At 36.6% G+C, this 26,417-nt stretch overlaps 3 protein-coding genes across 3 annotated transcripts in view; 1 reads left to right on the top strand and 2 right to left on the bottom strand.

The window, feature by feature from the left end:
• Positions 1–11,662: 11,662 nt before the first annotated feature.
• On the bottom strand, positions 11,663–15,033 carry LOC6037387 (ribonucleoside-diphosphate reductase large subunit). Its single transcript, XM_001847253.2, has 4 exons — positions 14,801–15,033; positions 14,648–14,736; positions 14,328–14,505; positions 11,663–14,084 (listed from the first exon to the last, which is right to left on the bottom strand). Exons 1-4 carry the CDS (start codon positions 14,838–14,840, stop codon positions 11,863–11,865), a joined length of 2,529 nt encoding a protein of 842 aa, XP_001847305.2. The 5' UTR covers positions 14,841–15,033; the 3' UTR covers positions 11,663–11,862.
• Positions 15,034–18,450: 3,417 nt separating this feature from the next.
• On the top strand, positions 18,451–19,471 carry LOC6037388 (radial spoke head 1 homolog). Its single transcript, XM_038254320.1, is given in 4 exon segments — positions 18,451–18,619; positions 18,679–19,065; positions 19,068–19,172; positions 19,174–19,471. Coding segments are annotated over 4 exon segments (810 nt in total). The 5' UTR covers positions 18,451–18,538; the 3' UTR covers positions 19,411–19,471.
• An 11-nt stretch (positions 19,472–19,482) lies between these two features.
• Positions 19,483–26,417, bottom strand: part of LOC6037392 (RNA-binding protein 42) — a 35,958-nt gene continuing 29,023 nt past the window's right edge. Inside the window, exon 5 of the mRNA XM_001847258.2 lies at positions 19,483–19,947. Coding sequence (XP_001847310.2) covers positions 19,823–19,947 — 125 coding nt within the window. The 3' untranslated portion in view covers positions 19,483–19,822. The remainder of the gene's footprint in view (positions 19,948–26,417) is intronic.

Below are 26,417 nucleotides of genomic sequence, written 5' to 3'. Positions count from 1 at the left end.
CGCTATTATGACAAAATTAAAACATTCAACAAAAAAGCTTAAAAATAAAGACTGTTTAATAAGAGCAAAACAAAGTTTTACGGTAACATAAAAAATAAAAATTCTGTTTAGCGTTCTAGCTAGCGCCGGTTGGCAAACTTTGTTTAACTAATTTTGAATAGTCTTTATAGCTTGAGGAGCGCCGATAGTCAAATAATTTTATCAACAAAACGCCGCTGGTAAAATCCTATTTTTAAAATATTTATCTTTGATCTTTTTTATGTTGCTCTACTTTTTCATTTTTTTATTTTGTCATGAGGCCACCTCTAGTGAAATTTTATTTTCAAAAAGGTAGTCAAATTGTTTTATTTAAAAAAAATATTTCATCACAAGGCGCAACTTTTTATCATTTTTATGTTGCTTTAGCTTACTTTTTTTTGATTATTTTTTTTACGTGTTGTGAAACTTTCTTTGAAATCTAATTTTCAAAATATTTTCATCATTTCTATGGTGCTATTCAGGCGTTGATAGTATTTTTTTTAATATGTTAATTATTTTATCATTTTTTAAATTTTGTTTGTGAGAGAGGTGCCTTTTCGGAACATTTTCTGGGGTAAATCGAAATATATCTTTGTTTCCTGTAGCAACTTTGTTACTTTTTATCGATTTTCTAGGACGTTTCTTCAGAAAAGTCAAGGAATCGATAGAAATATATTCAAAATTATCTTTTTTAATTTTTTTTACTCAAAAAATCTGTTACAAATGTTTGACCCAAAAATGAAGTTTCTTATCTAATTTTTCAGATTTTCAGAAAATTCCGTCCAAAGATACAAAATTTCATACGTTTACATACCCATTCCAGCCCTCAAAATTGTATGTCCTCGTTCTTCTTTTGTGCCTGTATAGGTAACAGCTTAAACAGCCACGTTGAGCCGTTACCTGAATCCTTGTTGAGTAAACGTTTGTTGCCTGCCTTGAAGATTTCCAAACTTTCAGCGACAGCCAGCTTCGATGGGTTAGTGATGTGTCTTAAGATGACCGCGTCGCTAGCTGTGATGTTATGTTTTTCCTCGATGATGTGTTCGGTTACTGCTGACTTGAAATGGGGACAAATCCTTTCCGTTTTTCCTCCATGGCAATTTTGACATATGTGTGTATATGCTCATCCAACCTGGTTTGCAGCAATCTCTTAGTTTGTCCAATGTAGCTCATATCACAGTGGCCGCAGGATACCTCGTAGATGCCGGGTTTGCCTAAAGTCGGTATGGGGTCTTTCGTTGAACCTAAGATGGATTCCAACTGGCTGTTTCTACTGCTGAACACTAAATCGATGCCAAATTTAGCCAGTTTTTGTCGTAATGGGCGTGTTATCCTGTAGTCGAATTCTACTGCTGCTCTTCGCAGTGGCTCTGCTGATGGCGTAAGGGTTGTGAGAAGTTCTGTGCAGTTTTCTTTCCTTCTTATCGATGATTGCTTGATAGTTGTTCTGCTGTAACCGTTGATTTCCGCTGTTTCAAATATGTACTCCAATTCTTTCTGTTTTCCTGCTTCGCTGAGGGTAAAGTTGTCATCCTATGTATAAAATAATGATATGCTGCCATCTTATGTTGGAATGAATGGTTTGACGTGGCTGGGATTGTTCTTCTGGTGTTTGTTGGCTTCCTGTAGATCTCGAAAGAAAACGAAGATGGGCAACCTGGTTCTCTTAGGATCAGGATGTCTAAGAAAGGTAACTTTCCTTCGACTTCCATTTCGTAAGTGAACTTGATGCTCCTGCGTGCACTGTTTATGGTGTCCAGTACCGTTGTTAGTGAGTCCCTTTTGATGATGCAGAAGATGTCATCTACGTATCTCCACCAACGTTCTGGTAGTAGGTTTTTGGTTTGTAGTTCGTGTTCCAAAGCTGCCATATAAACATCGCTTATGAACGGTGACAGTGGGTTACCCATCGATGCTCCCATCCTCTGTTGGTAGATGCAATCCCTGAACTGGAAGTAGCTCTGTTCCATGCATAATTTCACATTTCACATCACTAACCCATCGAAGCTGGCTGTCGCTGAAAGTTTGGAAATCTTCAAGGCAGGCAACAAACGTTTACTCAACAAGGATTCAGGTAACGGCTCAACGTGGCTGTTTAAGCTGTTACCTATACAGGCACAAAAGAAGAACGAGGAGGTAGTACCTACAGTAACTACAAATATGGATACACCAGCGATGAACCTTCAGTCGAGAACAGAACACTGATGAAGTCTGCAAGTAGTAGACGAAATACGTATCTGTCAAGATATTAAAATATATAGCGGAATTAAAAGGAACAACTCGTCTCTTTGTATTCACAGTTGAAGACTTTCAGTTTATCCAGCTACAACCCAACCCCACCTATAGGCGGGGTTCGATCTAATAATTCACCAAAAATCTTTTTTTTTACCAATTTTCGACCTTTAAAAAGCATTGGAAAGGTGAACTCTTAAAATTTGATTTTTTTAGGGTTGAACGTGTGACTTGTTTTATTTGACTTTACCAATGTTTAAAAAAATGAAAATTTTTCTTGGCTGTGTTTTTCACTAATATTTTCTGTACTTTTTTTCTATTGTTTCAGACTATACCTCTAAGCATTTTTTAACAATTTAAATGATAATGGTTTGTTCTAGAGTAAAAAAATAAAAACATACAAAAATAATTAAAAATTTGCTGTAAAACTTGACAAATTAGGTGCTAGAATAGGCCAAATACTACCAAAAACAAATATCAACTAAACAAGATAAATGCAAATATAAAAACTATAAATGAAACAAAAACAACAAAAAACAAGAGACGTAAACTTTTTCGTAGAACAAAAGTTGCTCAAAATGACAAGGGAAAAATTTAAAAAAAATCGAAAAAGAATTGGGCAGCAAAGGGTTAACACTTAGAAAAAATCAGGTTCATCGATTTGATTACTTTGAGATTGTGTATCTCAGAAACAAATTGCTCGATTTGAAAGTTTCAGAGAGAAAATTGTACAAAATTTTCTTGAAAAGAAACCAAAATAAATTGAAAATGCAGTCCTAAAATTAGCTTTAACCTGAAAACGGTACATTTTGTTAACAAAATTGCTTCAACAATTTTTTCCACTTTAACGTTTTTTTTTTCTTCTAAAAAATCATATCTCCTAAACCAGATGAATAATATGACCGGCCCCAGAATTGTATGGACATTTGTATAGAAAAACGAATTATGCAATTGTGCTTCTTTTGACATATGGAATGCATGGTGCATGGCAAAGTTTCATCCAAATCAAAAAAATGAAAAGCTAAAAATCGTGAAAAAAAATTTGCGAAATCGTAGAGAACTACTCTTAATATTAAAAAAAAACTTATGAAAACTTGTTTTGAGCAATTACCGCTACATATTACGGGCTTTTATCGGTAGTTTTCGGTGAAATTAAACTCACAAATTAGAAGAAAGTAATGAAACTGATAGGTGGATAGATGACTAGTGTCTTAGAAGAAGATGGAAAAGGACGGAAACTAAGTCAGCGAAAGGGCCATATGAGAAAGCGTACGTGTGTGATCAAGTCTTTTAACCTTCTAATTTGGCTGTGTACAAGTACTGAGTTGCAACCTCAGTAAGTGTACACAGACAAATCATCCCTGTGTGTCATCCAAATGACTCCAGGACGGTCAGTCATTTGGAGTCATTTGGATGACACACAGGGATGATTTGTCTGTGTACACTTACTGAGGTTGCAACTCAGTAGGGTAGAGGACCCAGTTTTCGCCCACCTACTGGATTTAATCTGTATTTAGCAAATTTAAACCATTTTTTGGTTGAATTTATTGGGCAGGTTTACATATTCATTTATTTTTAGTACTAATTGAAACTTTCCTAATGAATTTATATTGTTTATTAAGTATTTATAAGCTTTTCAAAAAAAGCCTTACTGCAGCTGCCATATTTTTGTCAATTTTGACTACAGCGGATAATAATGTTAATGAGGGAAAACAACTCATTTTGTCCGAAAATAATGTAAATGAATAATTCATTAGTTAACTGGATGTCTGAATTTCATGAGAATCTATTGATTTACCTGTTTTAAACGTTTACCAAAGGTTATTTCAATAAAATAAAGTGGGCGATTTCTGGGGTCATGAAAAAACATGCGATCCAATTTTCATCCAGGGCGAAATCTAGTATTGTGTTTTCAGATTTTATCTAGAACCAGTTTTCGTTTACCATAAAATATTATCTAATCGCAACGAAATGTGCTTGAAAATATTTTTGGAACATTCTAGATTATTTTTTAAAGGTTAAATAATCATTTTTAATACTTTCATTCATTAGGGAGTTTTGGTTTAAACATCAGTTCAAAAATTAACCTAAGCTAAGATATGGGACACCTAGTTCAAATGTAGTAAAAGTTTACTGGTACAGAGGAGAACATATTAAGCAGAGGATGGAAAAGTAGTTACATATGTGCTTCAATAGTTTCATTAAGAGGTACTGGAAGTTTTATATTGAGTCAATTCGGGAGCGAATGACACATAGGGTTTAAGCTCCCTTAACAAAATCAACAACAACATGGAGCTAATTGTAACTGTGTGCCCTTTTCTTGGGTGAATAGGGACACATGAGTTCTATCACAAATTTCGATTTGGTCATATTTTTTTAGTTAGAGTGAGTACATGTTTTGGTTTTAGTTAGAATATACAAAGAACCTCAAAATTAGTAGGATATCTGTAATGAAAACTCCTAGGGGTTTTTTTTGAACTTCAATTTATTTTACGACAAAAAATGTGCACATCAATGAAATTGAGCTTCGGGAACATGTTGTGTATCAATAGGAGACCATATTTGCTAAGCTTTGTGTCATAATTTCATTTGATTTCTTGATTTTTGTCGTGGGCGAAAACTGGTTCCAAGGGTGGGCGAAAATTGGATTTAGGGGGCGAAAATAGGCTCTTCAGAGCACTTTACTAAAACGCAAAATTTTATCAAAAATGAACATGTGAATGATAAAAACCTTGTGTAAACTTAAAATCAAATAGTTAATCATCGTTCTACAACAAATTGAACCAAAAGTCATAAATTGTCATTGAATTCTCATCAAATTTCCTAGATTGCCACTATAAAGTGGGCGATTTCTGGGTCCTCTACCCTACTTGTACACAGCCAAATTAGAAGGTTAAAAGACTTGATCACACACGTACGCTTTCTCATATGGCCCATTCGCTGACTTAGTTTCCGTCCTTTTCCATCTTCTTCTAAGACACTAGTCATCTATCCACCTATCAGTTTCATTACTTTCTTCTAATTTGTGAGTTTAATTTCACCGAAAACTACCGATAAAAGCCCGTAATATCAACAATTTAAGGTGATTAAAACAAAGTTGGGTAAATAAACAATCAGTCCCAATACTGAGCAATTACCGCTACACTTGTTCACTAAAACCCCGTTTTACGCTCCACAAGTGAACGGCCCATGCCTCTTCCGATTTACGCCAAAACTCTCATTTGCGCAAAAATCTCAAATTCGCTCAAACTCCGAATTAACGCCCCCCCTTCATGGTGCTATTCAACACGATTTGCAGCACCAATTCAAAAAGTGTAGTCTCTTGTTGCACCAATGTAAAATATATAAAAACGAAGTTGACTTTATATCTGTCACCCGGGACTAGACCAACCACTGTCAACCTTATAACTACAAGGACTTCGCCGCCCTGTTTGAGTAAGGCACAGAGCGACGGCGCCGGATACCCATATTTACACTTAGAATTTTAGAGCGTCCGCCGCGGGATTCGAACCAGCAAAATATATGTAAAATATACCAAAGTATTATTTATTGAGTTTAAAGATTGACTGTTAGCGCCCTTTCGCAATCTAAACAAGCACCCCATGCGCCCCTTTCGAGAAAACCCTCCCCTTTCGAAAATCCTGTGCACGGCCCTGATATAAATTAATTAATTAGGGTAAATATTGTCCCAAAAACACATTCATAATTGTAGACCGCCTGTACACAGTTTTGGTGAACTGCAAAAACTTATCATGACGATATCTTCAAAACATACTAAACTAACACCATAATACATAAAAAATTAGATTGTTAAATAAATTTAAGAATGGCACCATTTTTTCTGTGAAAAAATGCACATGTCGCATTTTTTTATGGGCCATACTGTACTAAGGTCGGGGGTCACCCGGGGCGGGCTGCCCGGTGTTTTATAGAAATCATCTTTTCATGAGCTTTTTGTAGCAAAATGTCTGGCATGAGTTTCTGAACAAAACGTAGTAACGTCATGATTCGAAATCCGGACACTTAGTACCATATATTTTTTTGTTATAGCTGGCAAAAAATCATGAAATAAGTTGGAAATGTAGAAATATCATCTGGATTTAGTATAAACAGTCAGTTTTAAGAGAATGCATGCAAAATATGTCTTTTCTAACCATTTTTCATCAGAATTTGAAAATTAAAATGACTTGTTGTGCTTCGAATCCCGGACACTGATAAAAGCTGATTCGAAATCCGGACACTTTTGCTTCGAATTCCGGACACTCGTGTTTGCTAATAAATCGCACAAATTTGGACTGAAATGTTAGTGAATGGCATTCTTTGGGTCTCAAATAAGCTGTTAACATCAAAACAATCGATAGTTTGTATAAAACTTTGCTAGAATTTAAGGAAATCAAACACATAAATTTCTGCTCTGTCTTCCCGGTGCTTCGGACGCTTATGAAATATTTCCGTTGAAATGTTTCGCATTTTTGATAAACTTATAATTTTATATTATTTTATTGCTTTGGCATTAACTACAGCGTTCAAACAAACTTTAAATGAAAGTTGATGTTACAATTCATCAAATAACACAGTTTTGACATTCATAATGCGAACTTATATCCAAATAATTGATAAAACAAGTTGAAGTGTCCGGGTTTCGAAGCGTCCGGGAATTCGAATCATGACGTTACATAGTGCCCAAGGGGTGTAAATACTTTTTTTACATGAGCAATTCTCTGAGATTTCGGTCATTCGATTTTTTTTTTTTTTGTATTTTTTAATCCGGCTGAAACTTTTTTGGTGCCTTCGGTATGCCCAAAGAAGCCATTTTGCATCATTAGTTTGTCCATATAATTTTCCATACAAATTTGGCAGCTGTCCATACAAAAATGATATGTGAAAATTCAAAAATCTGTATCTTTTGAAGGAATTTTTTGATCGATTTGGTGTCTTCGGCAAAGTTGTAGGTATGGATATGGACTACACTGAAAAAAATGATACACGGTAAAAAAAAGGTGATTTTTAATTTAACTTTTTGTCACTAAAACTTGATTTGCAAAAAAACACTATTTTTAATTTTTTTTATTTGTTGATATGTTTTAGAGGACATAAAATGCCAACTTTTCAGAAATTTCCAGAATGGGCAAAAAATCTTTGACCGAGTTATGACTTTTTGAATCAATACAGATTTTTTCAAAAAATCGAAATATTGGTCGCAAACATTTTTCAACTGCATTTTTCGATGTAAAATCGAATTTGCAATCAAAAAGTACTTTAGTAAATTTTTGATAAAGTGCACCGTTTCCAAGTTATAACCATTTTTAGGTAACTTTTTTGAAAATAGTCGCAGTTTTTCATTTTTTAAAAATAGTGCCCATGTTTGCCCACTATTGAAAAAAATATTTTTGAAAAGCTGAGAAAATTCTCTATATTTTGCTTTTTCGGACTTTGTTGATACGACCCTTAGTTGCTGAGATATTGCCATGCAAAGGTTAAAAAACAGGAAAATTGATGTTTTCTAAGTCTCACCCAAACAACCCAGTTTTAGTGACAAAAAGTTAAATTAAAAATCACCAAATTGTTTTTTACCGTGTATCATTTTTTTTCAGTGTAGTCCATATCCATACCTACAACTTTACCAAAGACACCAAATCGATCAAAAAATTTCTTCAAAAGATACAGATTTTTGAATTTTTACATATCATTTTTGTATGGACAGCTGCCAAATTTGTATGGAAAATTATATGGACAAACTAATGATGCAAAATGGCTTCTTTGGGCATACCGAAGGCACCAAAAAAGTTTCAGCCGGATTAAAAAATACAAAAATTAAAATTAAAGAAAAAAGACCGATTCCGTAGAGAACTGCTCACATACTGTAATATAATTATCGAAATTATTATATCAGAAAACGAGTTTAAAAAAAACGATATCATTCAGCTCGGCGATTTCTCTTTATAAATATCTGATTTTTTTAAATCAAAAATATTAAAAAAAATTTGTTGTGTCATCAAATATATAATACATTATTTTTATCATTTTGATAGTGTTCACACAGAATATTCTTTTCATCAAAATCAAAATCCTTAAAATTTTCCTTAAAATTTAGAAAGATTATAAATTCGTATACGTTCAATAAAAATATTTGAATTTCATTAAATTTTGAAGTAAATCGGTATGCTTTTTAAATTATGAACTTATTTTGAGAAAATTGTTCGAAACGATATTGAAGAATTCGTGAATTTAAATGAGCATCCAAGATCAAACATTTATTTTGAAAAAATAAAAAATGCTCGTTATTAGTATTCTCTACAAATTTTGCTAAGATTAAACTGATGATCGTAAGATAAATAATTTTTTTTATTTGATCAACAACGAAATAAAAACAAGTTATTATAAGACATGACATTTGTTCAAGCTTCATAAACCTTTTTCCAAAGGCAACAAATTTAATCAAGCAAACTGATTTGATTTGATATACATCATGTATAGCTGTAACTAATAGACCTTCTATCCCATATTTTTCCAAAATCTTTTGAAGCTAAAATAATGGTCAGTTCAAACTAAAAAAAATTAGAATAAATAATAGCTAAGCTAAATATTTTAAGTGGTTTAGAATAGGATATTTTGAAACGTAAATTTTCCGTTATTTTTTAAGTTTAAGTTTTTTTCTAAGAAGACCAGATCAAAATAGACATTTTCTGACTTAGGGTTTCTTGAATTGAAATTATTGACACCAGATTAATTGAAATTTCACTAGTTTTTTTTTTAACATTCCAACGATTGATCAACGATTAATTTGATCAAATCTGTATTCTTTGCCATCAAAAGTGTAAGTGTAAGTTTGACATGCGTTGTATAAAGCTTTAAATTGACAAAATTTGTTACTCACATAAAAATGCTCAATAATTTTCTGTTAAGCTTTCAAAAAATAAAAAAAAACGGAAAAAACACAAAAGGGTAAATTTTTTAAATATCAATGAATTTTATTTTAATTTCAACCAATATTTTCTTTTTCTTTTTTTGCTATATTTGTTCATTAAAAAACAGTTTGTTAAAAAAATCTTAAAAGTTTTTTAAATTATTTTTTAAATTAAAAATTGTTTCCGGAAAGATTCAGAACTAGGTAATGTCTTTAAATGTTAATCGAAAAATTGTTTTTTTATTGTGCAAATATTTTTCATGTATGGTTTCCCGCGGTTAACACTGAATCCAGAAACTTGGGAACATTTTTCCTTGAATTTTCCTTCAAAAGCGTTAATTAGTTTCATTCATATTTTGTTTGATTTTGATTAAACATTATTGAATCTTTTCGAGGACCAGAATAATTATAAGTATTGGTGAGGGAAGTTCAGAAAAATAGTTTCGATTTTTTAAAAAGCATATTTTTCAAATTTAAAATATGAATAAAACTCATTTCTGATTTTCAAGGAAAATTCGAGGAAAAATGTCTCAAGAATTTTTTCAGTGTAAACTGCAATTTTTTGTACTCTGATTTTTTGATTGATTGATGGAAAATCATGCATCAAAAATATTTGCACAATCTGAAACAAACCAAATGTTTCGATTCACCTATAATGACATTTCCGAGACATTAATCAATTGAATTATTTTTTTATTTTATGAAATAATTTTAAAAAACTTTTAAAGATGTATTTAAAAAGTTATCCATTTTAAGTTTTACTATCAAGCTGTTTTTTGTTCTATTATAAATGGATTTAAATTAAACAGATTTTTCAAAAATTATCTTACAGTTATCAGAAAACATTTTTTTGTTCTTAAGACTGAAGAATCTACCTTTCAACATTTATGGAAACACTTGTAGAACTGTGTTTTGAAAAATTAAAGGTATTTGAAAAAATATGAAAATACGTTGATTAATTTTAATACCCAATGCCCTACCTTTGTTATTATAACTATAACTAATTGTAATTATAAATCGGGACTCCAGCAACCAATTTCAACCAAACTTCGGGGCAACGCACTGAATGGTCAACCAAACAAAACGTATTATTCATTGTTTACATTGCGTGCTCTCGTTTTTGTTTATTCAAGGTCAAACATTAAAACGCGTTTTTCTCGAAACGTCGGAATGGCGGGTGCGACATAAATAGCACGACAGCGTCGAATTGATGTCTTTGATGTGTAATAATCAAAACGGATTAACAAAATTTAAAAATAGGTTTTATGAGTAAGAACTTTTCAAAGAAAATCTGTTATAACAAATATTTTTTTTAAGATCGATCAGAGTTTTCAGCAGCAGAACAGCTAAAAATATTCACTGGAAGAAAAATGGATTTTTATTTATACATATTCTGATCTGGGTGATGAACAGAGAGAATGCGTAACGTGATACCCGAATGATCCCACTTTGTTTACATCTACAAAGTAAGATACTGTTCAAGCACAAGCATGACATTTATTTTACTGGTAAATATAATCAGTAGTATGTGTATTATTTTGTCTAGTTTTTGAAATTTTGCTAGAAAATTGTCCCGTTTCAATCGGTTAGAAGATATTTTTCTTTTTTACAGGTGACTAAGAACTGCGGCGTGGAATCAAACAAGACAGCTTCTGGATGTATACAACAGGATCGACTCCATAAACAACATCCTTTCATTAATATAAAAAATGTCGATTTCGCATTGACTTCAACTCCAAGTTCTAAAAAGCCACACATTTGTCATTCTTACAAAAAAAATAAAAATAAATAAATAAAAACAATTTTTAAATGATCGATAACAATACTCTCTACTTCAAGCGAACAGTAAATTGGTTCCACTTTGATAGTTCAAAATTGAGGCCGTTTTGCGAACCACTATTCAGCACCCAGATTCTGATTCAGGCTGATAAAACACAACATTCTGCGTAAAAATCTCCAATGGGTTATCTCGGTTTATAATAATTTGCTCCAGGCACGCCAGGCACGCCGTGCCCTAGTGAAATTACCAAATAGGGGAAATTCTCGTATGTTTGGCAGGTTAAGCATTCGCTCCTAGTTCCATCCAACTTGCTGAATTTCACTATTTAAACAACTAACTTTGCAAAACTTTTGATAGAAACGTGCTTGCTCACTTCTCATTGAGCTACATATTTATCACTCGGTTTCAGCTGAAAACGCTTTTAATTGGCTTTATTTAAATGCAAAGTTCTTACCTGCCAACATTAGAGGCACGCTGGAATTAGAAGCTGTTCTCCTAACAAACCAAAGCATGAACTTGTTGGAATCGAGTTATTAAGGCGTTAAACTCCATGGTATGTATTCCAGGACACTTTTGATGGTCTAAATCTAAAACATGACAAAAATGGCATCACACTTGATTGTTTCATTTTAGTTATGGCTGCTCAGAACCAATCAGGCCTGAGAGAAAATTTCTTTCCACAATCAAAACACAACAAAAATAAAGTCTTCGAATCAGAATTTTGGTATATTTGTCTTAAATTCTAAACAGAAATAAAAATGAAACTAAAACGAATGAACCCAAAACAAGCGCAAATAAAACTCGTGAATCTAACCGTCAAGTGGGCCAAACGATACAAAAGATAGAATACAGTGAGTTTAAAATAAGTCTATACACCAATAATTAAGCGATCACCGGTCAGCGTCAACGCTGTTGCGATCGCCGCCTACGAACCGCACATCATGCAGTCCTCCTTGTTCTCGAGTGAACACACCATCTCGGCCATCCGGCGGTTCCGCTCGGCGTACGATCCGTTCATTGAGGTTTCCCCGGTGGCAATCGCCGACGTGTCGGCCATCGCCATCGAGCTTTCGCCGTTCATCTTGCGCGGCGTGCTCGATCCGTTCATCAGCATGGATTTCGAGGGGGACGTTGTTCCGTTTTGTGCGGACTGGGTTTGGCCGAGTTTGACCTTGTCCACGGTGAACTGGATGGCGTTGACGGCGGGTTTGGTGCGCAGGTAGTACATTCCGGTTTTGAGTCCCATCTTCCAGCCGTAGAAGTGGATCGAGGTGAGCTTGCCGTAGTTGGGTTCCGCGACGTGGATGTTGAACGACTGGGACTGGTCGATGAAGGCGCCCCGGTCGGCGGCCATTTTGATGCAGGTTTTGACGGAGATTTCCCACACCGTTTTGTAGAGCTCGCGGATGTGCTTGGGGATTTCGTCGATGTGCTGGATGGAGCCGTTGCTGGCGATGATTTTGTTCTTCATGTCGTCGTCCCACAGCTCGAGTTCGGTGAGGTCTTTGAGGAGATGGTGGTTGACGACCTGGAACTCGCCCGACAGCACGCGCCGGTTGTAGACGTTGGAGGTGTACGGTTCGAAGGATTCGTTGTTGCCGAGGATTTGCGCGGTGGACGCGGTTGGCATCGGGGCAAGGAGGAGGGAGTTTCGGACTCCGTGCTTGGCGATTTTTTCCTTGAGTGGGACCCAGTCCCACAGGTCGGATGGGGCCTTGTTCCACATGTCGTACTGCAGGATGCCCTTGCTAACCGGACAGCCATCGTACGTTTCGTAGGTTCCGTCCTTCTCGGCAATTTCACAGCTTGCCTCGAGGGCACCGTAGTAGATGGTTTCGAAGATTTGCTGGTTCAGCTTTTGGGCTTCCTCGCTCTCGTACGGGAAGCGCATCAGGATGAACGCGTCGGCCATTCCCTGGACACCGATTCCGATCGGGCGGTGACGCATGTTGGAGCGCTTGGCCTCCGGAACTGGGTAGTAGTTGATGTCGATAATTTTGTTCAGATTTTTTGTGACTATTTTAGAGACTTCCTTGAGCTTCTGGAAGTCATACGACTTGTCCGGTTTGACAAACATGTTGACCGCGATCGAGGCCAAGTTGCACACGGCAATTTCGTCCTTGGACGAGTACTCCACGATTTCCGTGCAAAGGTTCGAACACTTTATGGTGCCGATGTTCTGCTGGTTGCTCTTCCGGTTGCAAGCGTCCTTGTACAGCATGTACGGCACTCCCGTCTCGACCTGCGACTCGATGATCGCGAACCACAGATCCTGAGCCTTGACCTTACGAATGTAGCGTCCTTCGTTCTCGTACGTCGTGTACAGCTTCTCGAACTCCTCACCCCAAGTCTCCGGGAGTCCGGGACAGTCGTGCGGGCACATCAGACACCAGTCCTCGTTAGCCTCGACTCGCTTCATGAACAGATCCGGAATCCACAGCGCGTAGAACATGTCCCGAGCGCGGACCTCCTCCTTGCCGGTGTTTTTCTTCAAGTCCAAAAACTCAAAGATATCTCCGTGCCACGGTTCCAGATAGATCGCAAACGCCCCGGGCCGCTTGTTGCCGCCCTGGTCAACGTACCGCGCCGTGTTGTTGTAAACCCTCAGCATCGGCACCAGCCCGTTCGAGATCCCGTTCGTTCCGGCAATGTACGTGCCCTTCGCCCGGATGCAGTGCACATTCACACCGATTCCACCCGCCGACTTGGAGATCAACGCGCACTGCTTCAGCGTGTCGTAAATTCCGTCGATACTATCGTCGCTCATCGTCAACAGGAAGCACGACGACAGCTGCGGACGCCGCGTGGCCGCCGCAAACATGGTCGGCGAGGCGTGCGTAAAGTACCGCTCCGACAGCAGGTTGTACGTCTCAATGGCCGCGTCAATGTCCAGCCCGTGAATGCCAACCGCCACCCGCATCAGCATGTGCTGCGGACGCTCCACCACCTTGCCCTTGATCTTCAGCAGGTACGACCGCTCCAGCGTCTTGAAGCCAAAGTAGTTGTAGCCAAAGTCCCGGTCGTAGATGATGGCCGAATTAAGCCGGTCCGCGTTGTCCATGATGATCTTGTAGTGCTCGTCCGAAATCATCGGCGACTTGGTCTTGAGGAACTCGTTCTCCATGTTGTACAGGTCGGCCATCACATCTGCCGGGGGAAAGACGAGGCATTAGAAAACTTTTGTGTCGCGTCCGAAAGTAAACATCTGCCATCCGATAGCTTCGTTTTATGATGGATACAATTTCATAACCAGCATTGCTATCATGACACACTCAAAAGCCGTTACCGATATGCTGAAACACGAACTTTCCTGAAACTCGCACATGTTGCTTTGCTGCACCATGAGACCTGTGCAGAATCCATCTCCTCCCTATCATTCCCCAAACTCACCAGAAAAGTGCTTCTTGGTCTCCTTGTGCAGGTTGGACACGGCCAGCCGCGCCGCCAGAATGGCATAGTCGGCGTGCTCGGTGGTCAGCGTCGCGGCCGTTTCTGCCGCCAGATTGTCCAGCTCCTGGGTCGTCACGCCCGTGTAGAGCCCGTTGATCACCTTCAAGGTGATGGCGACCTGCGCGATTGGAAAGGGAGTTTCGTCCATTAGCATTATTTTTACAATCCAACGAACAGGTGATGCGGCCAACGAGTGTGTCCCCATTGAATGCCCCCCCTCAGACAAAAGAGTGAAAAAACAAAATGGTCAGCACACTCACCGGATCGACAAAGTCCATGTTGAGGCCATAGCACAACTTCTGGATGCGGGACGTGATCTTGTCCAGGTGGACCTCCTCCTTGCGACCGTCTACCCGAGAAGAAAAACAACCGTTACAACACGGAACCACTTCCGGAACCGTCGTCACACTTACCTCGCTTGAAGACGTACATCTTGTTCGACTTGAGGACCATGATTCTGGCGTACAAAATCAACCTCAACGGAGAGTAAACTACACTTATTAGGCACTAGCGGACAAAAAAGGAGAACAAGGGCGTAACGTGGGACCGTAAAATTCCGGGAACTTTCTAGGACAGCACACACTCGACACTGTGGATCTGTTCCGTCGGGAGTACTCGATGCGAATGAAGCAACTCGGACGCAGTTTTCCCGCACTTTGGCGCGCTTTGTTGACGCACTTGACAAGCGGGGCATTTGACAGAGAGGGAACCGCGTGGAAAGTGAAAAAAAAAACGTGGAAAGATGGACGGAGTGCGTTTAGTAGGGGTGATTTGAATTTCACAGTTTGTGCAAGACTGTTTCAGGAAAATACACTCAACCCCCGGTGGTTGGTCACTTTTTCGTTTGACACTTTTTTAGTTTGTACCCCGTTGGTTGGTCAAAGTCAAACTAAAAAGTGACGAACTGTCACTTTTTACACGGGGCTCACGCACACTATCAAAACAAACGTATGATAGTGTGTGTGAACTCCGTGTAAAAGGGGTGTCAAACTAAAAAGTGACCCCGTTCGTTTGACAACAGTTGGTGTCAAACCATCGGGGTTTGAGTGTACATGATTTCATTGCATTGATGCAATGCTCCCGCATAGTCAACAACCATACAGTCACCATTTGTCGAATGATTTTTCCTAAATGATCTTGATAATACACCAAATAGGGTGCAACCGTACATTTTCCATTCCCCAAACAATCTTACAATTTATTAAATAGGTCGTTAGGTTATGTTACAATACATTTTTACAAGGGATTTTTTTCGTGGATCATAGTCATACCCACTAGCGTGCCCAGGTCCTCAAGGAAGGTGGGGCAAAAATATTAGAGTTTTGAAAATTTCGTCGGTTATGGACACCCCCTGCCCAATTTTAGAACAAATTTCCGAGGATGGTGGGGCAACTGCCCCATGTTGCCCCACCCTGGGCACGCTAGTGGTCATACCGTACCCCAAACTGTTCAATTTTTATTTTATGTGAACCGTACCACAAATTAATAAAATATGATTTTAAATGGTAAACTGCTTTACCGACACTTACCGACACCATTTGAAAAGGGAGGAGCCAAAAAATAAACTCTACAAATGTTCTGGGAACTATGGATTTAACGGGAATGGTAAGTATATGATTATTAATGGTTAGCGTTTTTTTTTTGCAATGTCCGGGATTTGTTACCGCTTGATGATGATGTCTCCTGTTGATTCTTCCGTTGTGCTGCCGCCTTATCTAATTGAGCTATCTCAGTTACATTACGTTTGGCGTTTTAAAATGCATTTTATTATGAAATGTGGCCTCAAAATTTATCATAAATATATCGTAACATGTATGGTAGAACCATACACATAAATTATAGACCAATCACATGGCGAACAGTTATCGTTCTGATAATGGTCAATCAATTGTTTAAATTATTTGGACTTATAAAAATTATCACGAAAATAAATTAGCTTTACATACAAACTATATGGCAAACAGGTATATCGTTCCATGAATTGTTGAACAATGGTTTGAATTGTTGAGACTTAGGAAAATTTTCGCTAAATTCAGGTATATCGTTCCATGAATTGTTGAACAATGGTTTGAATTGTTGAGACTTAGGAAAATTTTCGCTGAATTCAGGTATATCGTTCCATGAATTGTTGAACAATGGTTTGAATTGTTGGGACTTAGGAAAATTTTCGCCATAATTCAGGTATATCGTTCCATGAATTGTTAAAGTATTATTTGAATCATTCGGACTTAAGATTTTTTTTTGCTGTAGTTCATTTGGCTCAATCATACAATACCTGTTTCACGTAATCCTAAGCGTTAGGCGAACAGTTATATCGTTCCATGAATTGTTGTACAATTGTTTGGATTATTGGGACTTAAGAGTTTTTCGCTGAACTTCAAGTTGGAAATACTACGTCGGCTATGGTACCCTTATGTTTTAACAATAGCTGTTCCGAAAAATCCTTACCATATGGCGAAAAGTTATATTTCTCCATGAATTGTTCAACAATTGTTTGAATCATTGGGACTAAAGAAAATTTTCGCTAAAATTCATTTTTGGCTCAATCATACAAAAACGGTTTGAAATAATACCAAACATATGAGGAATAATTATATCGTACCATTAATTGTTGTGCAATTGTTTCAATTATTAGGACTTAGGAAATTTAGGAAATTTTCCGCTTAGGTTTCTTTGACTAAATCATACCGAGTATCATAACTTTTATCATACCGGCTACAGTACAATTATGTTCTAACAATAGCTGTTTCGAACCATCCTAATCGTATGACGAATAGATACCGTTCATTAAATTGTAGGAAAAAAATCAACCATTCGAATATGTCAAGATAAGTGCAACAATTCGGGAAATAGTACCATTTTAATATTGTTATATGGTTGTGACATTATATCAACAATATCACAAATGGTAAGGGAGCGTTCTTTTATTACGTAACGCAGTAGGGGGAGGGGGTGGGAGGCCGTGTTACGCTCCATACAAATTTTTAAAATTTGTATGGAAATTTTGTTACGAGGGGGAGGGGTCTAAAAGTCCGATTTTTCGCGTTACGTAATAAAAGAACGCTCCTAACCATACCAGAAATAATTTTCTTATGATTTCGACAGTTTCACCTTTGGTATTTGATTATGCGGGCAGGACGTTTATAAAACGCTCGACATGCACTTCTGGAGTTTTTTTTTTTAAAGGTCCAATAAATAAATTTCCAATAAATTTCCAGTTTTTGCTTTTTGGGTGTTTTGAAACCGTCTTCAGTCAGCTGTTAAGCTGGTGTTAAAAAAACAACCAAAAAGCAAAACTTGAAAATTCGGTTGATTGGATCTTTTAAAAAAAACTCCGGACTTGTTATTTTAACGTACGTCTAATTTTAGTCAAACTTATTTACTGGATTTGACCTCGAAAAAAAATCTGAGCTGTCCAAGCCGAAATTTTGAAATCAAAAATTGATTTCAGCGAAATATTTGCAGTTTTTCAATTTTTAAAAATAGTGACCAAAATTAACAATTTCTGAAAATATGTCAACTGTACAGAAAATGAATAAAGCAGGAGAAACAGAAATTTGTTTAGTTTTCCAAGTCACACCCAAACAACCCTTCATGGGACCATCCATAAACCAATTGGACAATTTTTGAAATCTCAGACCGCCCCTCCCCTTTCCCACGTGGTCAATTTTCATTCACAATAAATCTATTTTGTATCGCGCCGTCAAATCTGCAACATGGAGTCAAACTTTCTGTGAAGTTGTTGTGAAGCTTACCAAGGCTTTTCAAAAAGTTTAACTCCATGTTGCAAGCACACACTCTCACTTTTAATTTATCGATAGCTTCGAAATTACCTAGATATTGACGAAAATTTATTTTGTTGCCAAAAAAAAGTTTTTGTAATTTCATACAAAATCAAAATATTTTTTATCCAGCCCAAGCATGATAAATATGATTATCAATGCAGAAAATGGGGGCTGCATAAACCTGGAAAAAAAATTGCAACAGCCTAAATAATATTTTCAAAAAGTATTTAATTAAGTATTTATTTAATACAATTTAAGAAAAAATATGTATTTATTTAATGCAATTTTAACGAATGATATTCTTAAAGAAAAATCAATTATCAAAGCAATCATTATGCAGTAATCTGAAGTCTGAAAAAAGTGAAAATGCACCGGTTGGGTCGTGAAAAAATCTCCCAACAGTACGTTCCATCCGATGAAGATTTTCCGATAGTTTTTGAGATTCAGGTAAAGTCCATTTCCAGCCAAAACGGTCTGAATAACTTAACCTACCAAACTATCCCCAGAAATACAACGGCCCCCGAAACCGCCGCTCCGATCCGCACGGCGAGGGCAAAGCCAGGCTGGTCAACGGGTACCGCTACGAGGGCTTCTTTCGCAACGGCGTGCCCCACGGACGGGGTCGTCTAGCGCTGAACGATGGCTTCCGGTACGAGGGGCGCTGGCGCAAGGGCCAGAAGCACGGCATGGGCCGGATGTACTATCCGGATTGCTCCTGGTACGAGGGCGAGTTTAGGAAGGATTTGAGACAGGGGTGTGGGGTTTACCACTACCCGAATGGGGCGTGTTACGAGGGGAACTGGCTCGGGGATAAGCGTCACGGGGTTGGGTTGTACAGTTATGCCAGGGAGAATATTAAGCTGAGGGGAACCTGGGTTGAGGACGTCGCCAGGGGGGAGCTGCGGAAGTTCTGTTTGAGGGATGTCGCTTTCATGGCTATTGGGACGGTGAGCTGCCGAGAGGTCCGGGATGCTTTACCTTTGGGACGGATGTCATGGTCAGGGGGAAAGTTTTATTGTGACGCGAAAGAAGGTGGCGAGGAGAAGACGCTGGTGTGGCAGCCGGAAGCCATCGAAAAGTACGAGTACGCAAAGCTGCCGTTGGAACCATTGCCGCTGCCGGTTGAGGAGTCAGACGTTTCAGCGACAAGTTCGTCCGAGGAGGAAGATTGCGATTCGGTGGCGGAAAGTTTGGCTTCAACTATTGTGATTGCGATGAGTGAAATCGATTTCTCTTGAATTTCTTGAGAAAATAAAATTATGTTCTTTCAAACAAAGCAGGGAACATTTCTTTCAAGAATCACGTATTCATTTGGCATACTCCGAACTTCTTTATTTGTCTAAATATGATAAGAACACAATCATTCCACGAAATATCTAACACACTCATGAGTAAAAATCATTTGAAGAGGACCAAGCCTGTAGCAAGAAACACATTTGAATACCTGCTTAGAATGCTATGCTGTAAGGAGAGTTATCTGTAGAAAGTAATTTACCAGCTCTAGTAGTACTATGTGATAGAAATATCGGTTGCGATAGTAATTGAAGATGAAATTCTAAGAAATACATTTGGTTGCATCCGTTGAAGGGTGATTATGATTATACTCGTCATTCATTCAAAGAAACGCAAAACGGCCCGTAAATAAAATAATTAGCTTTGATTGAACAGACTGAGAAGGGCTTGCTTTTCCTTGTCCTTCTTCCGTACCTGCTCGATGCTGCGATTCTTCCAGGTGCTTTTGCGCAACTTTATCGGTCGGCTGCCGACGTAGCGACCTGCAACAAAACACGGTAGGGAGAAACAAAGGTTATTGCACAAAGTTTGTGTTTTTAAGGCTAAAATGTGGGCGGAATAGTTTTGAGAGTAGTTGAGTACACAAACGTAGGACAAGAGAGCTCATTATTTGAAGGAAACAAATGAACCACCTGTACAGATTCAGTTACAACTTTTCTTCATCCAAGTACGCACTTTGATCACAAACTGTTGTGGTTCGAACTTGAAAAAATGTCCGACTTTTGCGAAAAATTGGTGATGCTGGCTTCATTTTTAGGTACCACTGTCGTCCAGTATACCAGAGAAGGTCATAATGTTTCAATATGAAATCAATGCATCCGTAGTAAGTAGTAGTGATTGTGCGACACACGAACACGTGCCGCAAAATTAGCATATTTTTTTAATTGGATCAAGATTTGCGTTTAGACCATGGGGTTATATGATTTTAATAATAAAAATATAAATAAAAATTTCTGATCAATTTGGTATCTACAAGGTATTAATGAAAATTAACTTTTTTTAATCGTTTTCCAAAATCCGTATTTCCAAAGCATATTCTACTCACACTTACGGTGAAATGTTACTAGAGCAAAAGGGCTAAGCTGTTTGTTCACATCCAAGGCCCAAGTTCAAATAGAAATTTGACTAATTTTTTTTTCCTTCAGTATTAAATTTTAAATTAAATTTGCAACCAAAAGTACTTAAAAACGCAATTTTCAAGATATAGCAACTCAAAGTTTGATTTTAACAAAAAACTGATTTTCGATCTTTAAATTAGTGTTTTTTCAAACGAAAATAGAAAATTAACTATAAAATTGCCTTAGAAACATTGATGATTGAACCTCAATAAAACGCCCTTTTGAAATGTTGGTCTTGATTTCAAAATTTTCATATCTAGAGTTTTATTTAAACATATGAAACACAATAGCATAAAGAACCTAGAAAACTCTAGAAATATTTCTTTTCCAAGAGATAAGATTTCACAAATCTAGAGTTTTATTTAAAAAGGGCCTCAAACATAAGGAACCCAAAGGTTAGAGGAATTTTAATAAAAATCTTTAGAAAATAAAAAAAAGGTTTATTTTTTCACAATGGACAATCATATGCTGAGATATTGGAACTAGAAAGTAGAGAGCTGTTTAGGTGAGACTTAGAAAGCTTAAATTTTCCAACAATTTTCCCGCTTAAGAAGGTACCTTTCCTTTTATCCGTTGTATCTCAGCAACCCGAGGTTTCTTAGGAAATTTTATAGACAATTTTCCGAACTTTTCGAATATTTTTTTAAAGAAGAACACTTACGGACAACTTTTTTAAATCTAAAATTGTTTTTTAAGGTGGTAGATGGTGTCTTTCACTTTTGGGGCAATGACTGTCAATGATGGTTCTGAATTTCAGGGTCTAGAAATAGTAAATTGAAATGAAAAAAAATAATCACTATATGTAACATGCTTCAAAAAGCAACAGAAAGAAACCCATTTTTGATTTAAGCATTCTGAATCAAGATTTGAATGTTTTTCTAAAACAAACATGGACGTCAAATGTCCGATCGGGAATGATGCCTTTCAGAGCCTAGAGCTTTATGGAAATTCATGTAATGTAGTTTCAATTGCAATTTTGATACCAAATTAAAAAAATAAAAATAAAATCGTGAATTTTTCACCAATGCCTCTGTGAAAAAAAATCCTTACTTTGTGTCTTTGAAGTTGTCTTTTTTAATTGACTAAAACACATAAAAAAACGGGTTTTAAGAATTTAATTTTTATTTTTTGTGAGAAGTAAAAAAATCACTTACATATTGGGATTTTGAGTGCATCTATTTTTTTTTTTATTTTCAGTTAGATTTTATAATGCGCAATATGTCACGCACACAAGAATGGAATAATGGCAAAAAATCAGAATGGCCCACCTAAGTAAAATGCACCAAAAACCATAGAAAACATACAAACTTATCAATTCAGTGTAGTAGGCTTATGCTTTGGGATGTTTACTTCAATGTTATATACTTGGTTGATGAAAATTTCTAGCTAGAAACTATTTTGGATGGAATTTAAATAAATGTGTTTTTCGACAACTTTTCCAGGGTGCGGGGCAAAATGAACATCCTTGCGAATGGGTCACCCAAGCAAACAAGCCACTTCGTCTAATACAACGTTGGAGGGAGATTAGAAATTACTTAATGGACCTTTCTAACACAGTTTCTATCTAGATAGATCAAAACTTTTATAAAAATATTTACTTACTAAAACAAACATTTTTGAAAATAGAGTTAATATATTAAAATAAGACACTTTTTTACAAATAAGCATCAACACAACTAAAAAATTAACTAATGTTGCATTAAACGTGATTTGTGAAGCTACCAGGAGTGAAATAATCCATTAAATTTAAATTTCATAACTTTTGACTGTTTTTATAAGGCATAAAAAGGGTGGTTCATTCTGCCCTCAAGTGAGTTTTAATTTAACACTTCCACCACCAAGCCTCTAAATAATTTGAAGATTCCGTTTTTGTTTGTTTACCTTGATAGTACCATCTAGTAACATTAAAAGCATTGAACAAACTGTTTCAAACAATCTAATTTTTCAGAAAGCTTTTGTCAAAAACTTAATTTTTGCTCATAATTCGAAGAATACAATGAATTCAAACGCCATTTTCGGTTTTTAATGCTATTTGACATCCTTTATAAGACTCTTGTCTTATTGTTGGACTAAATCCATTTTAAAGCCAAAAACCAAAGGGGCCCATTCTGCCCCCCCCCCCTGCCTTTTTTTTAAATTAAATATACTTTATTGTATCTTTCTTATAATAATTACATTTGGTTTACATAATAAGTGCTCAGCTGTGGCTCTTCAGCATTAGTTTGCTTTTCGTGATTTAAACACTGTTCCTTTTTATAACTTTAAAAGTATATGATTTATCATTTTTGTAACACTAGGTACACCCCTGCCTTTATATTTTTCGACTACAAAACGAAAGTTGTTTTCAATTCGAAGAATTTGCAACATTGCAACGTATTGTTGTTAAAATTGGTCACTTTTTTATTGGTCAAAGTCAAACTAAAAAGTGACGAACTGTCACTTTTTACCAGGGATTTGACACGCATGCAGTTTCCTGAAGTCCCCACCAGAGGCGCTGTCAATATTGTTTACGTATGGTTTTTGAAAAGGTCGTATGAAATAAATACATGATTTTTTTTTCTCAGATTATGTTTTTTGTTAGTTTCGACCTCGGTTTTTGCATATATATGCGAAATAGTTACAAGCATTATGTTATTTTTTTTTACATTTCATTTTTATTAGGTAGATCAATAAAACAAAGTTCTACTTGGCCATTCAAGAAAAACAACACAACACACTGAACTGAATTAAAAACTGAATAGCTTCAGTTTCCTTGAAACAAAATAAAATTTATTTGATATTTCCTTCCGTTGTATTAAAATGAATTACGCTTTCAGAATACTAAATAAATTTCTGTCAAAAATGCTTTAAACAAGCTGTAACTGAACACCAACATTAGGTTCTCGATAGTGTGATATGCTGTTCCCCTAGTTAAAATTTGAGATAAAACATAAATCATTCTAAAGAAAAATAAACTGAAAAAAGTTTTTATTCATGTAATTTATGTCCGATGCGCATACGAACTTTTCAAATGCCACGCGCTAAAAACATGGTTCGATCTTGGTTCGATTTTGACTTCACTCGCTTTGTTTGTGGATGACAGTCGTAACCGTTCCGCTCATATTTGGCATAGGGGTTGTTTTTGTCCCAAAAACAAAGAATCCAAAGTTTGGTGACATTTGGTCCACCCTCGCCCATGGCACCCTCCTCTTTTTCTGAGATTTTTGAAAAACCTCATTTTTAAAATGCATTTTGCTAAGAGAAAAGTTTACAAAACGTGAACTTTTGGGTATGCATATTTGAAGATTTTTTTTACGTAGAATCGAATGGCGTACTCAAAATTTACGTACAGTGTTGTCAGTTATGAAAATTTTGCGCTTTAAGTTTTAAAATGCATTTTTAACCCTTTGGACGAGCACTTACGGGAAAACTTACAATTGCATTCGATTGCTGAGAGTTTTTTACATTAAATTCAATCAAAACCTCAGGGTAAAATGAATATTTCTTGAGATATCACATTTTTAAGTTGGAAAACTCTGTATTGCACAGCAAATGTTTTACTTAACCATCAATTTTCAACAGTACATTGCGTGAGAGCATAGTAGGCCTTGAAATTTGAATTTTTTTTTCAATTTCTTAACGGAAGCAAGTGAATGTCCAAAATGAGTTTATATATGTATGTATTGTATGCATGTATGTATTTGTGTATGTATGTATTGTAAGTGTGCATTTGAACCTCCGTCTTGGCAGGACTTGGCGTGGTTCACGGATATAAGAAAATGACAAAATGTTTAATTTCGAGCGCTTCAACAGGAATTTTCTAGTTTTATTGCCCCAGAAGCTAGCCTGATAATATGAGCCCATTTGGTTAATGTTTAGTGGATCCAGTTTTGACCTGAAGTTAGAATGGAACTTTAATTAATTTACTATGGAGAATTTTCACTTTTAACATCTTCTTCGACAAAGTTTCCCAAAATGCTATCAAATTTTCTTATTGTCAAAATTCTCAAATGTTTTTATCCGGGTAACAACTTTGTAGAACATCGCAAAGCGCTAGGAATTGATCCCGAAAATATATAGGTTAATTTTTTGAGCATGTTTTTAAATTTTGCCAAAAAAAATCCAAAAATTCTTCTAGTAAAAATTGGACCCACCAACCCTAACCAAATAAGCTCATATTATCAGGCTAGCTTCTGGGGCAATAAAACTAGAAAATTCCTGTTGAAGCGCTCGAAATTAAACATTTTGTCATTTTCTTATATCCGTGAACCACGCCAAGTCCTGCCAAGACGGAGGTTCAAATGCACACTTACAATACATACATACACAAATACATACATGCAATACATACATATATAAACTCATTTTGGGACATTCACTTGCTTCCGTTAAGAAATTGAAAAAAAAAATTCAAATTTCAAGGCCTACTATGCTCTCACGCAATGTACTGTTGAAAATTGATGGTTAAGTAAAACATTTGCTGTGCAATACAGAGTTTTCCAACTTAAAATGTGATATCTCAAGAAATATTCATTTTACCCTGAGGTTTTGATTGAATTTAATGTAAAAAACTCTCAGCAATCGAATGCAATTGTAAGTTTTCCGTAAGTGCTCGTCCAAAGGGTTAAAAATGCATTTTAAAACTTAAAGCGCAAAATTTTCATATCTGACAACACTGTACGTAAATTTTGAGTACGCCATTCGATTCTACGTAAAAAAAAATCTTCAAATATGCATACCCAAAAGTTCACGTTTTGTAAACTTTTCTCTTAGCAAAATACATTTTAAAAATGAGGTTTTTCAAAATCTCAGAAAAGAGGAGGGTGCCATGGGCGCGGGGTGGACCAAATGTCACCAAACTTTGGATTCTTTGTTTTTGGGACAAAAACAACCCCTATGCCAAATATGAGCAGAATTGGTGAAGGTCGATGTTGGACGCGTTGTCACTTGGGAAGGAATGACCCATATGTTTCTGTAGAAAAACAAAATAAAAACTGGACTCAGTCAAAATGATACTTGAGATTCTAGAGCATTGGTCTTAAAGAAAATTGTATTGAAAATAACAAATTTTCAAAGCTGAATTGGAACAAACAGGCAAGAGTGTTCTATCCATCCATACAACCATCAACACATGCAATAATTCCAAATTTCACAAAAAACCGTCCATCTTTCTTCCATAATTTTCCTCAGAATGCAACTCAATCAGGGTTAAAAAAAACAAACCAAAAACGGATCAGCTAAAAATCCGTTGTACTTAATTTTAGACTCCACGCCCTAGATCCATTTGATCTTTCCCAATTTCGATTAACCTCCGCAAAAGCCCACGACGCTGCCAAATCCATACCACCGGTGAGAGTATTAGACATGCCTTCAATTAGGCCGCAAATTTGCCAACATTGGCCCAGACTTGTTTCCTTTGAAAAGTACACACGCAGCCATCAAGAATCCTTCACACATCCATCGGAAAACTCGCGGCAGTTCTGAATGAACGATTGAATGGGGTGTAAGTGAGGTGTGGGTTGTGGGTGGACCACCAAACAACAGAGGCTTCCTTTTTCCCCCCCAGACTTCGTTTGTCGTGCCGCCGTCGTCGTCGGAGCAGGATGTTGATAAAAAGAGCGCGCGTTCGTCAGCCTGCCAACATTTGTCCGACGATCCTCGAATAGAACGGTTGTGTGTGCTAAAGAGCTGTGGCTGTAAAGTGAGTGTGTTTTGTTGTTGTAAGAAGGATTCTGGCGGATTCTAAGTCAATCAGTGCACCATCAGCTGTGAAGCAACAGTTGCGAAGAGAAGTGAGCTTCTGTAATTGAATTCCCAAGAATAAAAACGAGTTGTGCTGTGAATGATTGGTGTGA

Source organism: Culex quinquefasciatus, chromosome 2, assembly GCF_015732765.1.
Source record: "Culex quinquefasciatus strain JHB chromosome 2, VPISU_Cqui_1.0_pri_paternal, whole genome shotgun sequence".
In the NCBI taxonomy this organism is placed as follows: domain Eukaryota; kingdom Metazoa; phylum Arthropoda; class Insecta; order Diptera; family Culicidae; genus Culex; species Culex quinquefasciatus.
Note: the sequence above shows the minus strand (reverse complement) of the source record. Positions and strands in the feature narration are given on the sequence as shown.